This window comes from Dromaius novaehollandiae, chromosome 7 (assembly GCF_036370855.1).
Source record: "Dromaius novaehollandiae isolate bDroNov1 chromosome 7, bDroNov1.hap1, whole genome shotgun sequence".
Classification (NCBI taxonomy): Eukaryota; Metazoa; Chordata; class Aves; order Casuariiformes; family Dromaiidae; genus Dromaius; species Dromaius novaehollandiae.
In genome coordinates, this window is record NC_088104.1 from 19,872,398 (window position 1) to 19,889,153 (window position 16,756).

At 39.5% G+C, this 16,756-nt stretch overlaps 1 protein-coding gene across 1 annotated transcript in view; it reads left to right on the forward strand.

Annotated features, from left to right (window-relative positions):
- The first annotated feature begins 1,740 nt into the window (after positions 1–1,740).
- Positions 1,741–16,756, forward strand: part of PSMD14 (proteasome 26S subunit, non-ATPase 14) — a 50,818-nt gene continuing 35,802 nt past the window's right edge. Inside the window, exons 1-3 of the mRNA XM_064514848.1 lie at positions 1,741–1,894; positions 8,708–8,795; positions 11,837–11,888. Of these exons, the coding sequence (XP_064370918.1) occupies positions 11,841–11,888 (48 nt within the window). The 5' untranslated portion in view covers positions 1,741–1,894; positions 8,708–8,795; positions 11,837–11,840. The remainder of the gene's footprint in view (positions 1,895–8,707; positions 8,796–11,836; positions 11,889–16,756) is intronic.

Consider the following 16,756-nt stretch of genomic DNA (forward strand, 5'->3'; position numbering starts at 1 on the left):
AAGTCTAGCAGCAAAGTTTTACTACGTCAAATAAGAACTCTGCTTTGAAAAAAGGTGCAAATTTTCTTATTCTATCAGACATACATACATAGATATACATATACACAAACACATCTTCGCTTTTTTCTGAATGATTTGGCTGTGGTTGCAGTGATGAACCACACTAATATGTTTCACCTTAATAACATGAAACAGAAAATACTGCCTCATAACAAAAAAACTATATTTTAAGCCTTTAGCCTTCTAGGAATCTTTATGAATTTTTAACTCTAGTGATTCCCTTAGCCTAGTAAATATCTGAAAAGGATGGAAGAGACAATTATAGGAATATTATCTTTCAAAAAGCCTGATCCTCCCAAAAAAGGTAGAATGGTATATATCTGTGTAAAAATTTATTTTCTCTCTCTTGATTCGTATCAGTATAATAACATTGGAGTTTGCTAAACAGGCTTTGGAGGCTGCTAAAGAGTCACAGAAGGCTTGACTATATCTGGCTGAGGTTATTTAAGTATAATTTGTAACATAATACCTTTTCACATGCTTCTCTGTAGTTCTCTGTTGCATGAAATGCTGAGCATCTTCTAATCCCATATTCTCAACCTTTAAAGCTTTTGAAAACACAAGCCGTCATTGTTGAAACCTCACAGTTCTAAGAACTTTACAGGTTCTTAAGTTGTCCTGTATCTTCTAAAATATTTGTAAAATTTGATTTCTAGATATATCTGCACTTTTTAATCGTATTATTTTAGCCAAAGTGACTTCCTGAGGCACTGAGTTCCACTCCTCAACCTTGTATTTTCCTCTAATTTACAAAACATTTTTTGCTCTTGTATAACATAAAGGTAACATAAGGATAATAGAAAACTGCAGTTTGCTTTCTCTGCATTGTTCATTAGGATGCATGCTCTTATCTTATTACCTCCTATTTTGTCTTCTTTGGTAAAATATGGTAAAAATTCCCACTTTTTTCCATTTCTTTTTGTGTTATTTTTCATACACATGATCACTATTACTCTTCCGTAATTCCTTCTTAATTTTTGTTTTCTCCTTTTTGCTATGAGCACAAGTGGTATTGTGCCTATTACGGTACTCATTCATTTACTCATAGGAAGACATGTTCTGTGGTTCTTCAGCCATGCTACTGTCTAGTTATCTGAGTATAGGTGTCATCAGGCTGCAATTTCATTCTGAACTATGGACAAAGTTAACATACAGCCCTTCACAACAAAGCAGTTTAAGCACTTCAGCTCAGCACGCGCTGCTTTCCACTCAGTACCACCGAAAGACCACGTCCCTCTGACTGTCTCTGCTCCTAAGTAACTTTGTGAGAGCTCTGGACTTGCTAGTGCACAATCCCGCAAGCACAGTGGGCAAGACGGATGCAACCGTCGTTCTGGGAAGAGCTTTCTGCTGCCGCCCGAGGGGCTTCTCAGGCCCCGCCCGGCCCCAGCTCCGGTCTCGCAGTCCCCGGGGCGGGCAGACACGGCAGCGCCCGGGCTCCCCGCAGCAGGCAGCAGGCAGCAGGCAGCTGGCTGCGGCCCAGGCGGCCCCACGGCAGCCGGAGAGGCCTCCTGCCTTGCTCCGCCTCCCGCAGGAAGGCCGCGCAGGAGCTGACGCCCGCGGCCGGGCCAGGGCGACGCTTTAACAGCCGCCCCCGGCGCGAGCGCGGGGCGGGGCGCCCGGCAGTGGCGCGCGCTGTCAGCAGGAGGCCCGCGGTGCCGCGCCCTCCCCGCCCCCCCTCCCTGTTAGCGGCGCGGCCGGAAGTGGCTGCTGCGAGCCCTTTGAACCGGGAAGCGCTTGCAGGCGGCCTGGGCGGACGCGGTTTGAATGAAATCCGGCTGAATCACGGCGGCCTGGGCGGAGGCGGCGCGGCCGGAGCGGGGCCCGCGCGCAGGTGAGGGCCGGCCGGGCCCGGCGCCGCCGCCGCGGGGCTCCTCGGGGGCCCGGGCCGGCGGCGGGCGGCTCGCCGCCGCGGGGGCAGAGGCAGGCCTCTGCGCGGCGGAACAGGGAGCGGGGCCCGCACCTCACCCGCGGGGAGCGGGCCCGAGCGCCGCGCTGGGGGGCGGGGCCGGGAGCGGGAACGGCGCCGTTCCCGGGGTGGCGGCGAGGGGAGAGGGGAGGGAGCAGGTCCGACAGCCCCGGCGGCGTTTCCCCCCTCCGGGGCCTAGCTGGTGCCGGCCGCGGGAGCCCACTGCGCCCCGTGGGCCCGGCGGCGCCGGTGCCGATCGCGCCCTGGGCAAGTTTGGGCGCTTCTCGGCCAGAAACGCTTGTGGGCGGCCCCGGCGCCCCGGCGGGAAACTGCCGCCGCCGCCTGGGCCTCGCTCGGGGTGCCGCCGTGGGCAGCGCGCCCGGGGCAGCCGGCGCGTCGGAGCTCCCGGGGCCGCCGGGCAGCACCTGGTGGCGCCGGGACCCTCGGTGGCGGATTTGTTCCGTGCATGGTGGCGGTGTCTTTGCCATCAGGGCGACTTCGCGAGTGGAAACGCTGTCGCTTCTGGAGTCAGACGCTGCAGCGGTCCTTGGCAGCGCAGGTCTCTGGGTACGGGGGGAGAGTGAGCCGGGGCGAAGCACTGGGTGCTGTGGTGTCAGACAGGTGAAGCAGAGGAAATCCTTAATCTGTGTTAGGAAAGCAGTGGAATTAACTAGAAAGTAAGATATAATCAGGGTTAATAGCACTGCTTCTAGCATGCAGCAGCCTTCAGTGTTGTTTTTTAGAATAAATGTATGTGTTATAGCTGGGTACTCACAAAAAGTTGTCAAATCTGAGTGTGTGCCAATGTTGCCTTTTGAAGTTTTACCTCTTTCCAGCATACAATAGAAAATCTGGAAAACAACAAGGAGCAAGGTAGTTTTTTCCAGTTTTATGTAAAAGTATCTAAAAGCTATATATAGCTGAACAGGTTTTAGGCAACCTGAAAAATCTGTCAGGTTTGTCTTAATCTTGGAAGCATTTTTTTTTCCTCTGAGAGTGCAAGGTATCCTCTGTTTCAGGTATGGGGAATACACTTGCAAGACAATTCTACTAATAAGAGCACTCTCTGTTAATTTGTGTTATGGAAGCAAGGAAAAGATCTTTCTTAAGGAGTCCTGAAGTTGGCTTGCAAACGAATTGTTCCTGAACCACTCAGAGTAACTTCTAATAACCAGGTTTTGCCAATTGCTTAATGAAAAGTCTGTGATGTAACATGCCGCACAAGGGGTATTTAACTAATATCTATGCTTAAGAAAATAAGAAGTTAGAATGTACTTCAAAATAACACATTAAATAACACCAAAATCTGAATTAGCCTGTAAACTTTCTTAGAAGTGACCCAGTCTTGACAGGCATTATGAAGCATATACTAATAGTAGCTACAATTGTGTCTCACTCTCCAGGATAATGGAGGGGAAGTTAGGATGCCCTGAATTATAATAATAAAAAAAAAATTTAAAAAAGAAATAAAAATTGCAGGATGTGTGCTTGAGGGGAGGAGGGAGGCTGGTGCAAAACTGTTGTATGTCTGTTCTGCGTTCTGCAGATTTCAGAGGAGCTTGTTACTTGTATACAGCACAAAATCAACATTCATTCTCTGGTGGTGTGCTTTGCTAATGAATCTTCCCTTGCCTGGCAGCTTGGGGCAGATGTGCTTAAGTAGCTTTAGAATAGTTGGCTTGGATTTGGGTTGCTTCAATAACACCAGCTCAGCATTGAATGTACTAGAACTAGTCTGATTTGCTGTGCTGCTGGAAACCAGAAAGCAAAGTGTGAGGAACTAACCTACCTGCCTTTTACCCAGCTCAAGTGCATCAAGGATCAGGTCTGCCGTCTAGAAACGATTGGTTTCCAGGTCTGAGCAGGTCCTGGAAGCAGAATAGTCAAGTACATCTGAACTTGCACTGGTGGGCCTTCTGTATACAGTTGTGGCATGGCTAATCCTTAGCTTTAATGAACTGCCACAGATAACTGAGAATTGATTGTAATTCATTTTTTTCATATAAAATATATAGTAAGGTAGACTTCCCCCCCCCCCCCCCCCCCCGCTCTCACATGTGAAGCCTCTGTTCTGATGTGAGGTTTTTCTGTCCATTCTGTGTTTGGTGACTTTGCCTGCAACTAGTTTTTGTTCTTTTCTTGGTGAAATGATGCATCTCTGCAATATGCAATTCCTTAACTAATTTACCTTCATAACTGTTTATCATCCTCAGAGAAGTTTCTTGAATTGTATTACAATTGCAGCAGAAACCTTAAACTGTGCTTTTAGGAAAAAAAAAAAAGAAAACTTGGTTAATGAAATAATTAATCCATCTTATGCAGAATGATTTGTGTTACACAGAACTTCTCAATGGTAGATCTGAAAGTGCTTACATAAAGCTTTGTATAGTAGTCTCCATACTATGGCTGGAGGAAAGGAGTGGTTGGAGTTAGGTGAAAAGATTTGCTGTAAGTCATTTAATGGACCAATTGCAAAGCTTGGAATGAATTCTTGTCACCTGAGTCTAGCCTGGTGCTCTAGCACTAATAGGGCTGTTCTGTAGTCTGTGTTTTCTCTTCCATGTGTTGAAGCTTTTTTTTTTTTTTTTTTCCTTAACCCTAGCTCAAAAGGAAGTTGTCAGCCCAGTAGAACTTCTTTTTTCATTGAGGGATTGCATCATGGGCTGTTAATGATAAATAAAAATGGTATATATAAAACTCTTGTATCCTATGCAAGGAGATACAGTAACGTTTCAAGTTGATTTCAAAGTCTGCTGAAACATGTCAAGCACAAAACACAGTAACTATGGGTATATACCTATATGTACATATGTGTATTGTGCACGATGCATTTATATAACTCTTCCCTATATTATCTAAGGAAAAATGTTTTAATTATTAAAAGCCAGGATTTAAGCCAGCATTTACGAAGTATGTTGAAGGTTATAACCAGCAACTAAGTGGTGAATCAGAGCTCTCACAACTGACATCTCTTACTGTTTATTACAGCTATCTAATAATAGTAATATTAACTAGTGTTAGACAGGGGTTCTTAAATTTTTCTGTTTTCAGATCAGTTATGAGGCACTCTGTGTACTTACAATGCATTAATACCCACAGATTTTTCCTTTTTGAAGCTAGCACAATTAAAAAGATCTCAATAATGGGTGGGTGGATGGATGGATATGGGATTTTTGTTTTGTTTTTTTTTTCTCTCCATCCTGTGAACAAGATCTTTTAGCTAAGATGTTTCAATCATGGACATATCAAGCAGTGAGGTTGCTTAACAACTTGCCTGCTTCCCTCTTCAGCCCTATTCTTGGAGAGGTGGGTTTGTTTGTTTTAAACAATCAGTGACCACATTAACATCAATGGTGAGCCCACGTCATCTAAATCCCTGCAGTGCACCAAAGTGATTATGATTATAGCTAGCAACTTTCTGGTATGGAACTTTGTGATAAGTGTAATCACTTCTTTAAAGTTTCACTTTAAATACAGACTGCTAACTCTTCTTTGCAGACAGAATGAGATATTATAAAAAAATACTTTTTTTGACTTTGGAGAGAAAGGAGAAGAGATTTGCAGTGAATTGCTTGTTTGCTTTTTTTGTGCTTATATTAAATAAAGTGTCAGATAAGTGTGTAATCAAAACTAGCATCCTGCCCTTTCCAGGGGAGATAGAAATGCTGTCAGCTCTATGGTGCCACTCTGTGCTTCCCCCAGGGAACAGACTAGAGAGCAGGACAGGACAGGAAGCTGGTATCAAAACAGAAGTATGAGCTGTATTCTGGTGCAACTAAGCTGGATATCTAGTAGTCAATGACAGAGCTGCCCACAAAATGTAAAGCATTAATGCTGCTTTTTAACTAGAGATTTATTGACTGAAAACTGTAAATGAACTGAATTATGAATCAATATTTCTCTTTGAAATTAAGAAAATCTTAATAGTTTCTTCTACACTATAGAAGTTTTCTCAGTTTGTTACACAAAGAGATTCTTGCTTTAATTCTGCTTCTGGTTTATCTACAAGAATGTAGGGTTTTTGTGGGGGGTGGCTTTAGCAGTCTTTAGGAATAATGCCCGATGGTTTGGTGGTTGCAGAGCTGTGCTTCCATGTCACTTGTCCTTCCGCCCTTGGTGCCGCTGCAGGTGTCCTCTGCTCCGCCCCCTTAGGAGTGTCCCCTCCTCACCCACCGAGCAAGGTCAGCTGGTGATGCAGCGCTTTCTGGATTGTTGCACTTCACGGTCTGACATTAAAGCAATCTCACAGTGATCTGTTCCTTCAGTATGCTTATAGGATGTGGAGGAAGGGAACCTGTGAGTGTCCAGCTGGCCAGAAGTGAGTAGCGTTGCAGTTCTGTGAAACCTGCTTGTGAACTAGTTGCAGTTCTGTGGCAGCTAGTGCTAATATAATTGCTGGCTGTTGTCCTGTCTCCTTTTTTCCACTAGCTGTAGCACCCATGTGACCTCTTGTGGATCATATCCTTGTGCAAAACTGGCAGAAATCTAGCAACTTTGCTTTTGACTGGTTAGTGGAATCCCACCCCAGCCTTTCAACCCTGAGAAACTGCGCCTTATTCTTTTTTTTTTTTTTTCTCCAACTTCCCAGAAAGATTAACACATCCTCCTTTGTTCTTGTACTTCTGTGAGATGAGGTTCAGAACTGTTTCTGTTAAGTGACCTTAGTTACTAAAAAACACCAACCAAACAAAAACACTTTTGGGGCACGATTAGCTTAAGGCATGTTTGACATGAATTTCTTTTGGAGTCTGGATTAGCTTTGAAGCAGTCAGGTCTTCCAAGACTGCTTTTTCTGTTATGCCAAGACAACTGTTTCTGGGATGCAGTGTGAATGCAATCAGAGAGCTGAACAGGGTTAAAACCAACATTTTTGTTAGCCTATCAGTTTACTGCGAGGCTGCACAAATGGCTGTCCTGGCAGTATTGAGAAAGCAGCATCAAGTTGGTAAGCAGCAGCAGCTTCCCCACTGCTCCTTATGTTAACATTGACATTGAAAAAAAAGTCTATCAAATCATGGCCACAGATCATTTCACAGATCTGTTCTAAAACACTGCACTACGAGTGATTGAGTGGATGCAACTAGTGGGCAGTGTTCTGTGGGAGAAGGATAGCACAACTTTCAACTCCTAAGCTGAATGTGAAGCAGTCTTTCTCAACTTAATTTTAGGCAAATATAAAGGCATTTCTGACTTTAGGTCATACTAATGGCTCATTTAAAAACAAACAAGCAAACAAAACCCCCTCTGTACCTGAAGACTGCTTATCAGCTTTCTGCTTGGCTAGGATGATCTACAGCAAAATTCTTCTAAAATAGTAACAAAGGACCATCCTTTCAGTCTCTAACAGCTTTTTTAGTTTATTGATTAACTTTAAAATGCTTGAACAGACTGGCAGGGATTGTAAAGACATCAAGGTGTTCTAAGTTACCTGAGATATGAACCTTAAATAGGAAAGGGCTGCTGCACCAGCTGAGTTATTAGAAACAATAGGATCTCAATGGAGAAGAGAAGCTGAATGAAAGGGCTAGCAGACAACAGTTTACACGTTCTGGTGCTCCCAGAACTTCTTATTTGTCATCCTAACCCTGAGGAAGCGGGTCTGTGAAAAGTCCCCAGTTAACCAGTCAGAACGCAGTTGGGAGAGCCTGACCTATACTAATTATAAAAACTTAAAGGACTTGGGTAGTTTTTCAAATGATGGCTATAGAAGACATCTTTTTAAAGTCCTATCTGCTTTGTTAGTCACTTTAATGCACTTCATGATTTTTACTGGCAGTGGGACAAACCCATATAGAGCCTCTAAGGGGTAATGAACTTTTATCGCTTTTAGTGTAAAACATATTTTGTTTTCCTTCTGTGTCCCTGCATAAGAATAACTTCTAAATTCTTTCAGTACATCTTCCAACTTCCATGAATCTGAAACATTGCATTAATCTTTACTTAAAAAAAAAAAAAATCTAGAAACTGTCATTTGACATTTCAGAATTGCTCGAATATTTGTCTGTTATACTGAGAAATAGCTGTTTAAATACATGCATTTAAATAATGTGTTTTCTTGTTGGTGCGCATTATCAAATTAGTGTAAAAGATGCATTTTATTATTTCTGAGTCTTATGTTTGTTGCTCTTCTAAAATGCAAAGACTAACTTCTTCAGGGACTTAAAACGGTGTACGTACATTATTATCCCTGCTATCTTGAGTGTTTTTTGGTCTACTTATCTTTTATAGTGGAAACAAATGTCTTTTATTAATGAAGCAGAATTCTTTTAATACTAAGGGTATTTAAAATGTTGACTGTGCTTGTGTTTCTTGTAATGCATAGTCTGGATTGGTGTACTACATTGAGCTGAAAAAAGCATGACTACTGGGTCTTAGCATCAAATCCTGTTCTGCTTTTATATGGAAAAGACCATTTATAACTGTCCGCATTAAAAAAACAAACAAACAAAAAAACCAACTCTTTTTTCATGTAATTCTGAGAAACTTTGGAACTTCTTTCTTTGTTATAGATATTTGGGCTTTTGCAGAACATGGCATCTATAGCTTCCAGGGATTATGTGGTAAAAGCAAAAATAAAATAAAAATTAAAAAATGTAAAAAAATTATTCTCTGGGCTATTCTTCAATGGAACATGGTCCTTTGAAAGGTCATTAATTTAACTTTTTTTTTTAACATGCTACTGTTTCTAAACTTTACTGTTTTTCTCCTCTTCCCCTCTTTTTTTTTTCCTTTCTATAGGAAAGAGACTTAAAGACATCATCTTTGTAACCAAAAGGTGGAAGCTGCTGCTGAGTTTGTTCTGGGATCACCTCTAGCTGCGTGCCAGGTTAGAAATGTAGATTGGATTTGATTTGTAAATGCTAAACTTACTCGGAAATACAGCTATTTAATTATTCTCTAAAAACTCTGTTCAAGTTGTTTTAAGGTGTACAAAGCATTACTTAGTACACTGAAGTTAAGATTGAAGTAATATTTGGGCAGAGTGGATTTTTAAAAAGTTTTTAATATGATTCTCTATACTAAATTAATTCTTCAGATGTTTATACAAAGTAAACAAATATGTTCAGGCCTAAATATACTATAACATTCTCAAACAACTTCAGTTACAAATAAGAAAGTAACACATTAGTTGCCAAAATTCTAACCAGAATCAAGCCACTGAACTAGTGAAATACTTTGTGGTGAAGCTGGAATTAGTTTGCGGAGATGTTCAGTCAGGTTCTCAAGACTGTAGCACAGAGAACATCTTCAGTTCAGTGACTAGATTATGATAGTTACCCGGCAGATCTTACATCCCTCCAATTCTGTAAGAAAATGAGATTTTATAGTTCCTGGAAAGATGTGCTGATTTAAAAAGTCTGGGCAACTAATTTATCTAGCCAAGCACATTTTGCTGGATTAAAGCTGATATAAACTATGCACTTGCCTAACTTACGCTTAAACATTTAAAACGTTCTATTGGATTGGAAACTGCAATAAGTGTTGATGTCAATAACAATATTAATGATCTAGTAAAAATATTCCTTAGCATTTACTCAAATGGTAGAAGGTATAAAAATTGTTTTTCAATCATATTTCTTAAATGCACATAGATAAAATGCATCAGATTACAGAAGGTGCTATAGTTTTAGGAAAGACTGCTGATATGTCCTATGGTTAGTGGTTTAAGACACTAAGAATTTCTTAAAATAAGTGTACAGCCAAGACTTAGACTGATTTAAATAATACTTTTCATAGTTTACTTCAAAGCTACGCTTCAGCTCAGGTTAGCCTTCATGAAAGATGATAATGGACAAGTATCTACTGTGGAAAGGGGAAAAAGTGAAACAAGGCTGCCATAGCATTAACTTTTACTCCTGACTATTTTACTGAAGCCATCAACTATGTGCTTACATAATAGTTTTAAATAATAACCTTTCCCAATCAAGTTGTAGAATTTGCTTGGAACGTACTATGGTAGGGGATAGAAAAACGTACAGACTTTGTGTGTAGCTTTTGCCTGTAATACAGCAGCTTGGTTTCGGTGGCTGTCTGAAAGGCATAACCAGTGACCCCATAATGCCTTTTTAATTCATATAGTGCCAAGGTAGCTTTAGGAAGGTCTGATTGGTACTTTTGGCTGCAATTGTTGGGTTTGCATGTGTTAGAAATATTCTACAAAACCAAGGAAGTGAATGAAATCAAAGTAATAGTTTACTAGTGCACTAAACTAGGAAATTCAAATTAGCTATTGGCATATTGATTAATATGCCTTAAATATTGTTTGAAATGCATGAAATTACATGTGTGATAAAAGTAGGAGTTGGATCATCTTTTTCTAGTGGTAGGTTCAAATGCTTCCCCTTTGTGTTACTGAGTAGTGTAAAATATTTATTTTAATCTTAAAGTAAAAGAAAGCTTATTTAAATATCTAGCCAGTAAATATATTAACATTTCAAAAGATGAATATCATCTTATCATTCATTCAACATAAAGGATTTCTTTATTTTTGTAAGGCAAATTTATTTCTTCAAAATAAGTTCAAAATCTTCTTGTATCTTTGAGTTTAAAAGAGCATTCTTGAATTTGTACTGTTAATGCAGTCTGATGTATAATTATGTTATGTACAATGTAATTTCTGTTTTGAGAATGAGTGTATTTTTGAAATATCTGTTCTCGGTTCCTCTTATAAAGCCAGCATATAAGGTGCAAGTTTATGAAGTTCACCTGAACAAGCTTTATTATGTTGTATTAAAATCATGAGGTCAAGATCACTGCTACTTCTGGTACTTCACTTCATGTGTTCTATTTAACAAATAAGCCAGTAAAAGTAAGTAATTTGTGTAAAATTTGAAAATCAAATGGCTTGATTTGCTGAAAACATCTTAAAGAAAAGCTATAACAGTTTTTTAATCTTATAATTGGGTTTTGTATAAAACTAAGAAATTCAAAAAGCTAGCTAGGCCAGTTACACAAAGTACTATTACAGCTGGGACAGAACACTTACGTAGGTATCTGCAATGAAGTATTATATTGTTTTCCAACAAGATAAAGGGAAAGAACTGCAAAGAAAAAAACATAAATTTAATCCACTGCCGTGGGACATCTCGGCAACAATTCTTCCTCCTGAAGATCACTCCTTTAAAAGTTGCAATATGGGGAAAAACTTGTTTTGTTTTTGTGTTTGTTTCTTTTTAATGAAAGTAGCAGGTCAGTTACATTGATTGGAATAATCTTGCACTAAAGCATCCCACCTGCAACACTGGAAATGTATTAAATGACTGTACTGTCACTAGTGTTCTAACTACATACACATTAAATGTTTACTTTACAGTATTTCTTTTAGTATAATGAGTTCATTAAAAAAAGCTTTTGATGCTAATTCTGAGATCCATAATCTGCTCAGTGTCTTTCACATGTAGTTTTGATGGTAACTGACAAGCTGTAAGTTAATTAGCACAGAACTTACTAATGAGGATGCTAAAATCTTTACTTTCACATTTTTATTGATGCTTTCTGAATAAATTGGAGTAAACTTCATCATGTCTCTAAGTTTCAGGCACTTCCTGAGCGCAGGTGCTGTTCTTAAGCAACAAAAAACCTCAATTAATTGAATGATAGGAAAGTTTAGAAAAGTATGACAAGAGTGCTTGTCTTCAGAAATGGGGATAACCCAAAACCAAAGCAATAAAACAAGGTCTGTTAATTAGCATGGAAGACAGCTTCTTGAATTAATATGTGGTGTTAATTAACAGGAAGTCTGATGTTGTGTTGTAATTACCACCAATATTTTTGACATACTGAGTGACTGAAGGTGAATTATATAGATAGCAATTTAGTAAACACTTTAGAGCTTGGGAACATTTTCCTTTGTTTCTTTTTTCCTAGAAATATGGATAGACTTCTACGACTTGGAGGAGGTATGCCTGGGCTGGGACAGGTTAGTATATAGCTTGTCATTATCTTCTCTTTAGTATTAGTCAGTTACTGGAATGTTTCTTTGCTTATTTTTACAAATACCCTCCCTCCCCTGCCGTAGTAATTTCTGACTCTAGGGATGCCGTATAAGCATATGCAAATCATTGTTATAACCTGAATGATTTTTGTTACAATGAACTCTTGCATTGGCATGGTGAGCGTACAGAATTCCTATAAACCATTCATTTGATATTTGGATTCAAAAGCACTGGCAATGCAGAATAAAAATTTGAAAATCAGTTCCTGATAATATGGATTTTCAGAACATTAAGATTATTCTGGATGATTGAGTATACCCTTTTGCTCCTTCATAAATTATATATTTCAATTTTTAGATCACATTGTGATGGGCATTGTAGGATATTCAGGTATAGGCAAATTACAGGAGATGACTTGAATTTAGATTTCATCATTTGCAGATAACCATAGCCACCTATTTGTGCTTTTTATGGTAGTTTTTTTTCTGTCTTGTTGTCCTCACAACTACAACTTGACTCACAGCAGAAAGGCCTCTCTGGCATCTGTCTTGTTGTAGTGCAAAACGCACAGCAAAACCAGTTCCTCCCACTAGAGGAATTCCCCATTGCGTGCTTTTTTTTTTTTTTTTTTGGCCAACTGGTGTGGGCAGCAATCTTAAAAATAAATAAATAAATAAAATCAAGCTAAAATCAAGCTGAACTTTGTTGCATTGTGTTGCCAGGTTTATCCCTGACTACTTATGGATATAGAAAAAAATTCTAAGGAACTTTTTGCCTGGGGCCTGTAGGAAGAATTATTTCCTTAAGAACTCCAGTGGAATTTTCTTTGTTAATCATTACCAGTCTTGATTTGACAAAGTAGTCTTCCTCTAGTTTTCTCCTCTACTTCAGGAACTCTGTTTTAAATCTAGAATCCAGACTGTGATTCTTCCAGAGAAATCAGTTTCATTTATCTTAGCCTTGACTGTGTGTGTGTTTGTTTCCGGAGTGCTTGAAAATGCTAAACTCACAACTCGGGCTGTGGAGCATATTTGTGTCCAGTATAATTAGGAAAGAAGTAGTTTAATACTGAAGCATTTGGTGATAAATTCTAAGCTGATATACAGCCTCTAGGTGTTTTGCCAAATAAGCTGTAATTTTTTGTGCATTTTTTATCCTTTTTATAGCTAAAATTCTATTCACGCTCTCTTTGTGAATCTTCAAGCAGCCCTCGGTTATTTTTAGTTTCACTTTCTTAAACAGTTATTTCTCTTGTTCCTCTGAGCTGCCAGCCTGCTTCATGACTCTTCATTTTTTTTAGCATCTGCGCAGTCTAATCACTCAAGCTTTCACTTCCTAGTCCTCTCTGAACTTGACGCATATCAAAGCAGTTTTTTGAATTTACAGTTAACTCTCTCAGCTGCTTTCTGAATTTCCCAGCTTTGGCTTAAAGCTTGCTAGAAAATTGTAGCAGACAATAGAATATAACATCCAAAAGGAGCTTGATAAACTCCTCTGGCCGCCTTGGCCTGCAAAGCTGCCTCTGTATATGTTTAAATATGCAATTGTCTCTTAAGTGAATCAATGAATATGTGTCAGGGATTTAAAAACAAAAAAAACTTTATCTCCAGAAAACTGAATTGCTCTCTATGCAAGTTACTGCTTGCACTGGATAATATCTTGGCTACTTTTATAGTCCTTTAGTTTATTAAATCAACAGGAAGGATATTCAAAAAGAACAATTTTATGTCTCTAACATATGGTGTTTCAATGGGCCTGCAAAGATTGATTTTTTTTTTTTGAATATTTATTGATTGAGAGAAAAATCCAGAGTGAATCAGATGACCTTCAGGTAGAAGAGAGAAGGCAGGTAATCTTTTGGAAATGCTTTCTCCTGCTACAGAGTAAACCAGGATGTTGTTATCCAGTTACACTAGAATGTTTCAGACAATTGTACAAAGCTTTTCTTAATCACTGTGTCCCAGTTGCTCTGTCTTTGCAGGTTTTACTTTCAAGGTTGAACATAGGAAAAAATACCTGTTGGAGCTGGTCATTCTTGCTAACATAAGAATTATCTGTGTGTAAAGACTTGTAGAAAGAGAAGCATTTTTTTCAAAATAGTATTATATAACATGATTAAAGAATTTCTTTCTTGTATCTAGGAGTTTGCTTAGCAAGAAGACTGCCTCAAATGAGGTTTGTTAGTAGTCCATTTAATTTGCTTTGCAACTAATGTTCAAGTAGTAGCAAAAGATGGTTAAGTGCAGTTCTGTCCCTTCTCTGCCACAGACTCTTCTCATTGACTTGCCTTAGCTTCTTCAACAGCATTCACTTCTCTCCTTCCCCATGCCGGGACTCCTGTTTCAGTTACTATTCTGTTTCTTACTCCTGTATTTCCAAACTTGTATATGCTGTCCCTGATGCTCTTTGGAAGTCTGTTTTTACAACCCTCTCCAAGTCTTCTGTACTCTACTTTGGGAACTGCTTTCAGTGAATTCACAGTTCTTATCCTGTCTTGTTGTTTGCTCCTTCAGCATATCACTGAGAGAGTGGCTAACTTGCTTTCAATGTTAATCTGCCCGGAGGTGGTCAGAGCAAAATCCCCGTCTTCAATACGGCTGGTAACAGATGCTTGAGGGAGACTATGCATGCCCTCATCTTTACACTGATACTGCAATGATAAACTTTCCCTCCAGTGCTTGTCTTAACTTTCTTGAGCCATTTGTTTTGTTTATTAATCTTTGATGGACAAAGGACTGTTTGCATGGGCGATTGAGGAGGAGAAAGAGCATCTGATTGCTTTTAGGACTTGCATAAACAAAACAGTGTTTTGTAGCAGTAAGCGTGGTTGTTAACTTTGTGCTCTTTGTATGAGAAGGTACCTTTGTTTTGAACCTCATACTGTACATTGGACCTTTGAAAGGGTGCTTCCTATGTAAATTGGTTACATCTTAGATGCCCGGTACTTTTGAATTTCTGCTCAGAAGATTATATACATGAGAAGAATAAATGATGGATGCTTTTTTTAAAAAAAAGAAAAGAAAAAAAAGGGGTGGGGAACAGTTAAAGTGTGAAAGTATTGTAGTGTCCCAAACAAAATGCTGCTTATTCTGTTAACTTCCCTTCAGTAGTTTGTGGGGGTTCTTATTCTGGAAATGACATTTTTCTTTCTTTCCATTGCACAGTCTCTGCTCCCCTTTCTTTCCGCACCCCTCCATCATTATGTCATTTTCTGAATTATCTTCCCTTTCCTGGTTCATTCTTTTCCATCTCTGTTTACCCCCCCTGGAATACTGCCTACCGCAGAATTTCACTGGTGATCTAGTACTTCGTTTTGCATTGTACATTTGCTGCAGACAAATTAACAGGCTTTGTGGGGTACGTAAAAGTGTTCTTCTCATGCAGCAGGCAGGAATTTGCAGCAACGCTCCTCTTCATTTTGTGCGCAGTTGCCGAACTATTGTTTGCTAGTGAAATGAGTGCTACATATGCCTCTGTTAGGCAGACCTACTGGATACTGTTTCAGAGCACAATGAGTGAATTAAGAGATTTTAGCAGACAGACCTGCCTTTCCTCAAGGTTTTCAGAACAGTAACCCAAGCCATGTAAGTTTTTATCTGTGCTTAGACATCTATCTCTCTGTCCAGATGTGATAGGAAACAGTGAAATAGTATTTTTTAAATTACTATTAAAATAATTTTCATTTCTTGGTGGATTTTCCAAAAATGTTAGCTTCGATTGTTCTGTCAATGAAAACTGTTCCAGTGCAATAAAAAGAAAGGAAAACTGATTTTGTTCTTCTGAATTAACATATTTGATTGGGGGAGGGGGGAAAGAAAGGGGGAAAAAACGGGAGTTGGGGGCAGGGAGAGAGGTGACCTGTGTCTTATAAGGAGTGTTTACACCTTGACTTGGAATATAGATAATAGAAGTGCAGATAGCTATTTTATTTGAATAATAGACTTGCCAATTAGCCATCAAGTGCTTCCATCTGTGAAATAGTTGATCAGATGGGTTAGCTGGGATGTTTCCAGATTAGGGCATTATAAATGGCACTTGAAAACTGTCACTTTGATTATGAGGTTTCAAGCATTGCACTGCTTGATGCTGTGGAACCTTTCGCTCATACTATTGTGGTTTTTTAGAACATACTGATCCCATTTAGTAAATCTATGGCACCGTGGGAACTTGGGAGACCTGCCACTGATCTAAAGTTCTGCTTGATCTGCTGATCTAGCCAGGGTGGTGATTAGAAGAGAACACCAGTCATTCGGCTTTCTGAGGGGGCCTCAGGATAAGAATTAGTCATCTGGAAGGCACACTAGGATCAGGCTCAGTGTACATCATTCCCAAGTAACAATTAAATGCAAATTTCCTTCAGTTTCTTAGTTAGTGTAAACTGATGAGGCTGTTGAAGTAAATGGCATGTTCTAGCTGGCTGATCTGCGAAAAAATTCCCTATGTAATAAAACACCTTTATAAAAGATTGTTTTGGTTAATTGGTTCCTGAAATAGGAATGTTTTAGTTTGGAGGGTGCAAATACTTTTTTGAATGCTATAGTCTTTAATGAGGTGTGTTTTCCTTTGGAAAGTTGTGGAGTGTTTCTTGTAGGTTTTGGTACCTGTTGCATTTGCATGACTTCCTTTCCTTTATCTCCTGGCTGCATACACCTCATACGCTTCACGTGCTTCAAATGTCTTGATACACTGTTCTCTGCTTCCCGTGAGTGTTTCAAGCTTCAAATACTCCCTTTGAGATCATTCTACAAGAGCAATAAATCTGAGTTATAGCTCTTAAAGTTATTCATCATTACTCTGTTGTTGCTTCTGTGACACCCTCGACTGAAGTTCTCAAGTACTAGGGAGGTTAGTT